General features: G+C 44.5%; 1 protein-coding gene across 1 annotated transcript; it reads right to left on the reverse strand.

Annotated features, from left to right (window-relative positions):
- Positions 1-2797: 2797 nt before the first annotated feature.
- On the reverse strand, positions 2798-3452 carry LOC121801049 (epoxide hydrolase A-like). Its single transcript, XM_042200519.1, has 2 exons — positions 3232-3452; positions 2798-3017 (listed from the first exon to the last, which is right to left on the reverse strand). The coding sequence occupies exons 1-2, from the start codon at positions 3450-3452 to the stop codon at positions 2798-2800; spliced, it is 441 nt and encodes a 146-aa protein (XP_042056453.1).
- Positions 3453-7911: the final 4459 nt, after the last annotated feature.

The raw sequence follows: 7911 nt of genomic DNA on the forward strand, positions 1-7911 counted from the left end.
AGCCTATAAATAGGTGGAGTCTTGAGAGTTGAAAACACAACACAACCTACAATCATTCTCTCTTCTCTCATAGCTCAAGCACTCTAGTTCGCATCTTAGGAGCATCGCATTGCTCGGTTCTCGCCTCCAATTCAAGTTCGCCGGAGCCTACGAGTTTGAGGTGCTTCTACTCGATAGGAGGAAAGTCGTTTCATCTTTGGGGACATTACGCCAATCCGTGAGCACTAGCCGGGGCGTATTTCGTCTTGCGGAGAGAGGGATACCTCGACTCGACTTGAAGAATACTATAGTTTGCATCTCTTTACTTTCGTTGTAATTTATATTATTATATTTACCTTCCAGTTTTGTTCTTTTGTAATAGCAAGAGTTTTCCCGTGTAAAGGCTACAATATTTCCAACAAATTTTCACTGGCTTGTACGCAGTTAATGAGGATTCAAGTAACCCTCCTAGGGTTTATTGTCTCGACCGTGAATTAAACAATTTACGGAATTAAAATAGGGAAAAAATTCCATTAAATAAAAAAAAGAAAATTACATTTCACCAAATTAAAAAAAAACATTTCAATATATCTTATTTTCATCTGTTGGGCATCTGATTGTTTTCACAAAGACGGGCCACATAGGGTATATCCCATCCGCCAAATAATAGCTCATATTGTGCTGGTTGCCGTTGGCGACGAAGTTGACGGCCGGACCAACGCCCATGCACTGCTCGTTGAAAATGGGCGACGACTGGAGGACATTGATGTCGTTGTTAGACCCGGCTACTCCAAAATAGACATGCCAAATCCACAGTCGGTAGTCAGCTACCGCTTCAAGGATCATCGTGGGATTCTTGGCCTTGAAACTAGTGTACATCCCTTTCCAGGCAGCGGGGCAGTTCTTCCATTCCCAGTGCATACAATCTATGCTGCCTAACATCCCCAGAAACCCGTGCTGATTCCCGTGCATCCTAAACCGTCGCCGGAACAGGTTCTCCCCAAACCGTGGCTCCGGCGCAAAGTAATCCTCAAACAACCGAGCGTGGGCAGCGAGGTGGTCCCGGGGTATTATAGTTCGACGATGGATGGGTCGAGGTACCGCCGGCGCCAAGGCCGCTTGTTCCTCCCTCTCCGCCGATTCCCGCACACGTGCATGAATCAGATGCATCATGTGTTCAAAATGTCCACCACTACCACTACCACTACCACTACCAACCATTCCGGATATAAAAAGAAATGTAGAGAGAGAAATTTGTTAAAACAAGTGGTGCGAATGAAATGCAGTTCAACGAGCCGTATATATAGAAATTAAATAAAAATTAATGCAATAAACGGGAATTTCGCGAGGACGTCCGTGGGAGTCAACGCAATGGTGGACGTCCGCACACCCGTCGCGACGGAATTCCGCGTAACGCCGCTGAACTGCGGTGTCCTTGGCGGAATTCCGTATCCGTGCATACCATGCACAATGGCGGACGTCCGCCGCGGAATTTTGGCACGCCGGGACGGGCGCCATTGCTGATGCTCTTATAAGCTCCCTTAAAGAAGGCAGCAAGATTAAAACAAACTAAATTAATTCATGGAAACTAAACAGATGAATGAGAGCTAAAAAGCTTAATTTGCTTCACAATGCTGGATTACAGCCTGGGAAGTTTTCATCCTAGGATAACAAAAAACAAAATCACTAAGGGTCCGTTCGGTTCACCGAATTGGTAACAATTTGAATTCAAAACATCTACTTTTCATATGGAATTTAAATTGTAGAATTGAGAGGAATTGGAATTGTAATTCAATTTCAAATTCAAATATTTTTGTGGTACCGAACATTGGATTTGGAATTGGAAGCTCCAATTCCAATTCCAATTCCGCATGCCCAATTTGTTATGGATATTTACTCAAATATGAACAATAGGATTTTCTGAAAGGTGTGAAACACTTTCAGATCAAATTAATTTGGTGGTTCTATCAATATTTGATCGGATACAATTCAGGTTTAGAAGTTTCGTATGTTGATTCTGCGATATACTATACGCTTTGAACCGAAAATGATCAATAAGAAGAGGCCTGAAACGAAACGTCGCGTATTTTCACGAAACGTTGCGTCTCTTCGTTTCTTAACCGGTTTTAACTGTTTTTCCAATGGGTTTCGAAAATTGCAAATTAGTCCTTCGACTATTAGAAATTATATTTCCTGATGAAATTTTCTATACAGCAACTTTAATGGAAATTTTCTATACAGCTCGACCCCAGCCAGGGGCTGCCGCCACTTGGACCCCGCTACTCGGGGGCGCTGCCCTCGAACCCCCGTCTAATCATAATGAATTCAAACAAGCGTGCACTCCGCACTTTCCAAACTTGTATGATGTCTCGTTATAACAATATTGATCAATCAAGTTAATCCAATTACACTAAAATAACCAACACAATTCCGTGATACCGAACGGAGCCTAAGTGAAATACAACAACCATTTCCAGGTGCGTGGAGATGATGAAACTGTGAAGAAATTATCAACAAAAGACTCCTGGTACTTGTCATATAATTGTTGAGAATAATAATGTAAATTAGTATCAAGGGAGCTCATAAACACTTGACAACAGCATAAAAATTTATTCACCTAAATTAGAATATAGAGTGCTTATCGAAATTCGACGTATCTTAAACTGACTTGTAGAGTCATGGCTAAATGCTTGGGATCAAATAAACTGTTTTTCATCTTCCATGAAATGAAAAATGATATGCCGAGCTACATTATTCATACATTTATTTGGGGAAGAAGTTGTATACGTAATCTAGAAGCCTAATATGATTCTAGTGACTATTTTGGTGGGAGCGTTTCGAACTGCTTTATAAAAGCATATATATGATGGTTGATCTCATCTGGCCTTTCGCGATTGATAAAGTGAGCAGCACCTTCAAGCACGGCCACGTCCTCCAACAATGGCACGAATTTCTTGAATCCGCCTCCGTGTATGTAAACTTCGATGGCACTGTTACTCCAACTCCCGACCAGGGGGCGTTGGTTCAGTTCACAGTTTCTGTAAATTAGCAGCAACACAAGTAAGTAGAAATGAATGGTAGTAGAATTAGGCATCTTAGTCCGGATTAAGGCCATAAATAATATCAGTTACTCTGATTTTGGCTCGACAAAGTTCGTTCAATCTCATTAACGGAGCTCATTAGATAAAGAGATAAGGCTATAAATTGGATGAAATTTTCAGCAAAAACCACAAGTGATGGGAAAATACTCACAAGACAAACACACGATAGTAGTTCACTCCTTCGGTGAAACCAGTCTTCTCAAATTTGCTAACATAATAGTCAATATCATCCTCTCTCAACCAAGGCGCTCTATCAATGGAGTAGATAAATCCTTTGCCCTTAGGGAAGAAAAAGGGAGCAGGCACAATAACCCCTTCTGCCATGTCATCAATGACATCCCACTGCACTACCACATCACTAAGATATCCCATTGCACAATAATAGCCTAGCACTAGAACATCTCAATAGCCTAGCACAATAATAACAAATTCACAAATACGAAATTAAAAATTCAACACAAATATGGATGAAGAAATTGCAATAATAATTTCATTAAATAAAAAAAGCATACATATTTTAAAAAAAGTACATAGTTCAAAAAAAAAAATCAACGTGCACTCCTCCGTGCCCAGAACTTCAATTATATCATTCCGGAGTCAAATATGTGCTTCTTGTTGTTGAAGATTGGCATATGCACAGACCCATTCGGCGTCCCCATGAGGTATCCTCATTCGTACATTGGCGGTGTCCATGTCGTGGCTTGGACCGGCAGCATCTTCATTGGCCCAATCAGTCAGTTCTGCACCTTCATTTTCGATAATCATGTTGTGCATGATAATACATGCATACATGACATCAACAATGCAGTCCTCATACCACAAACGTGTTGGACCCTTCACCGCCGCTCATCGAGCCTGGAGCACACCAAATGCCTCCTTGCGGCTGCCTCCTATCGTTGCGAAAAGTAGATCTTCTTTGGATATGTTGGGCATCTGATCGTCTTTACAAAGACGGGCCACCTAGGGTATATCTCATCCGCCAAATAGTAGCCCATACCGTGCTGGTTGTCGTTGGCGACGAAACTGATGGCAGGACCAACGACGACTGAAGGACGTTGATGTCGTTGTTCGACCCGGCTACCCCAAAATACGCATGCCAAATCCATAGCCGGTAACTAGTTACTGCTTCGAGGATCATCGTGGGATTCTTGCCTTTGAAGACGGTCGTGTACATTCCTTTACAGGCGGTGGGACAGCTCTTCCATTCCCAATGCATACAATCTATGCTGCCCAACATGCCGAGAAACCCGTGCACCGTACCGTGCATATCCATCAGAGCCTGGAAGTCTTCGGGGGTAGGCTTTCGAAGATACCTCTCCCGAATATGTGAATGACACCAGTACAAAAATGCCGCAGACAATCGCGGACAGTCGTCCCGCTTATGTGAAGGTACTCATCGAACATGTCGGCCGCTCCGTAGGCCAACTGCCTGATTGCGACAATGCACTTCTGTATAGGCGAGTGACCGGGCCTACCACTCGCATCTTCCCTGAACCTGAAATACTTGTATCGATGCTCTAAAGCTTTCACGATACTTATAAATAGATCCCGATGCATCCTAAAACACCACTGGAAAAAGTTCTCCCCTAATCGCGGCTGCTCAGCGAAGTAGTCGTCAAACAACCGTTGGTGGGTAGCGATATGGTCCGGGGTACTACAGCTCGATGAAAGATGGGGCAAGGTACCGCCGACCGCTGCTGCTGCTGCAAGTGCTCTTGTATCAACCGATTTATCTCCGCGGACGTATAGGCCTGCAACTCTTCGTTAATTCGCAGACAGACGTCAGCATCGCCACCACTACCACTAGCCATTTTTGGATCCACCGATTAAATGAGAAATGTAGAGAAAAGGAAGAGAAACTCATTAATACAAGAGGTGCAAATGAAATGAAGTGTAACGAACCGTATATAGAGTTTTGAAAAAAAAATACCAAAAAATGCTCTCGTCCGTCCGCTCGTCCGTCGCCTGACCACAATAGCGGACGAGCGTACGGACAAGGGTACGGACTACCGTCTCCTACGACGGACAACCTCTCATCCGCCTTGGACGTCCGTTACCTGCTCGCCGGTTGCAATAGTGGACATCCGCGACGGACGAGCCGCTAGGCGGTCGCTCGTCCGCCGGGACTTCCGCTATTGCGGATGCTCTTATTGTGCAGTGAGATGTCCTAGTGATGTGGCAGTGCAGTGGGATGTCCTAGTGACGTGGCATATGGTGTTTTTGGGATGTCCTAGTGCTAGGCTATTGGGATGTCCGTCCTACCATGGATGCTCTTAGAGCATTTATTTGATTATTCTTTGGTCCCCGCAACTGAAAACATGTCTCACATATCCATCTATGTCACTCTCAATATATTAATGGAGCACTTGTTTCCCCCTCTCCTATTTTATCTCTCATATGGCTTCCTCTTTCCTTATTAGTCCGACGAGTATTGTCTTTTTCCCTACCTTCCTCACTCAGATTCTTATTACTTTCATTTGTGTTGTTTATTTATTACTCTCATCCGTTCCGTCTATGAAATGTTGTTCATCTTTACTATTTCGATCAGTCCATAAAGCATTGTCTATTTTGTTTGTTTTGTCTTGTTATGTTTTTTTTTTTCATTTTTGGTAAATGGACCCCACTTTCACTAACTCTCTACACTCACATTGTATTATAAAACTTAATATAAATGTGGGACCCTCTTTCCATTAACTTTTCAACTCATTTTTCTTCGCATTTCTTAAAACTGGCGTCGAGCCAAACTTGGACAATATTTCATAGACGGAGAGAGTAGTATATAAATTTAGAATCTATATTAGGGCATCTCTAGTGGCTTTCGCCCAGCAATAGCCCAACCACAAACTTCTCCTGCCACATCATTAGCACTAAAAATCCTCCTGCCACATCATCAGGACAAACAAATAGCCCAGCAATAGCCTAGCCACATCACCCCTAATTATATAAAACAAATAATTGACAATCACACAAAATACAGAATTAAATGCACGGCACAGATACGAGAAAATTCAATAATATTATTTAAATTTAAAAAAAGTACAATACAAAAAATACATTAATTTAAAAAAAAATTACATTAAAAAAATATATTAATTTAAAAAAAATTACATTATTTAAAAAAAAACACGACCTCCGCCTCACTCCTCGTCTCCATCGCCCCCCTCGCCACCGTCACCGTCGCCGCCGCCTCCGTATCCGCCGGAACCCCCCGGTCTTCAAATCGTCACGCATGCTCACGAGCATTGCGTGAAGAAAACTCTTCTCCTCGGGGTCCGTCGCCGTCCGCCATTCGACTAACGTCTTGGCCATCTGAGCGCGCGTTTGTTGACGCGCGAAGAATTTCAGATCCTCTGTTGACAGGCCAAGGGGGATGTCGACTGTACCTCCTAGGACCCCCCGGCTCCCCCCTCGCCTCCCGTTGCGCCCGCCTTTGATCAACCGGGAGATTTCGGCGAGCGAACGATGGCGGGGACGGGAGCTCCACGGCATCCTCGGGGAGGTCGTGGGAACCGCCACTGCTGCTGCTGTAATCACCAGTATAGTTCAGTCGTTGCTTCTTCGGCCAGCCAGCGTTGACACCTGCCCGGAACTTCTCGGAGTCGTTCAGCACCTCGTAGCAGTTCCAGTAGGTGAACTCCTTATACAACCAGGGCTGGGGGAAGGCTTTCTCCGCTATCCTCCTGCAGTCATCCTCCGTTTGACCACTGCTCTGCATGCGTAGGGTATTGGCGTACAAGCCCGAAAATCGGGAGACCCCAGCCCTGATTCGGTCCCACCCCTTCCGGCACTCCTCCCCGGTGCGCGGCCTCCCCTCCGGGCAAAATCTCATGTAGGCTGCAGCAATTTTTGCCCACATGTTGACAATCCTCTGATTGTTCGAAGTCAGAGGATCATCACAGACACTCACTCACGCCTTGGAAAGCGTGACGTTCTACGCGTCCGTCCACTTCCTCCGCACCGAGGGGTCGTCCTCAACCGGCTGCGATGACTGGCCGACCCCGCCCTACTCCCCCCGTTTGAACGGGAGTTTCCGGAACACCAAAAAGATCAAACCCCAACTCCTCTAAGGAGAAAGTCTCATATTGCGTGAACTGCGCCTCCGTTGGGGTCGATGTGTGCGACGAATCAGTCGAAAAATCAAAACTGGGCTTGTAGTACATGTACATGTTGTAGTACCCGGGCATCGGACCCCATCCACCTCCCACGGGTACCGGGGGAGTTTGAGACCCGCTCGTCACTGAAGTACCTTCGTTGTTGTTCTCCATTTCGAGTTATTGATCTTGTACAGAAATTAAGATAGAGAGTACTCGTTAAAACAAGTGGTGTGAATGAAAATGACGTGCAAATCGTGTATATATAGTGTTTCGAAAATTAAAAAAAAAATTAAATTCGTTCACCGAACGCTCGCCGGTCTTGAGCCTGCAATGGCGGCGAGCGGACCGGCGAGCGCTAGCCGATTTTTTCGCCGAAATGGCGCTTGCCGGTTCCAATGGTTCGGCGAGCGGACCGGCGAGCGCCGAAAATCGGCTAGCCGGCCAACTCGCCGCCATTGGAGATGCTCTTAGACTAACTTTTTGCATTCACTTTTCTTAAAATTCGTTTTAAAAATACGAATGTAAATTGAATCGGTGAATTTATTACTATTACAATTAATGAACGAATTTACACATAAAAATATCCCGTCTCTTGATTTTTTTACCATCTTTCTGTATGAGGTATATGAGCTGAAATAAACATTATAACTTATCTCCCAAATCCCTCTTCACTCTCAAATATTAGGTTCTGTATGAGGTATATGAGCTGAAATAAACATTATAACTTATCTCCCAAA

This window comes from Salvia splendens, chromosome 4, assembly GCF_004379255.2.
Source record: "Salvia splendens isolate huo1 chromosome 4, SspV2, whole genome shotgun sequence".
NCBI classification, from domain to species: domain Eukaryota; kingdom Viridiplantae; phylum Streptophyta; class Magnoliopsida; order Lamiales; family Lamiaceae; genus Salvia; species Salvia splendens.

Excerpts from the sequence above, each read along its gene's own strand:
- LOC121801049 (XM_042200519.1), bottom strand. The coding sequence starts at position 3,452 with ATGGGATATCTTAGTGATGTGGTAGTGCAGTGGGATGTCATTGATGAC. Across the intron at positions 3,018-3,231 it reads TACTATCGTGTGTTTGTCTT|AAACTGTGAACTGAACCAAC; the intron begins GTGAGTATTTTC and ends GCTAATTTACAG.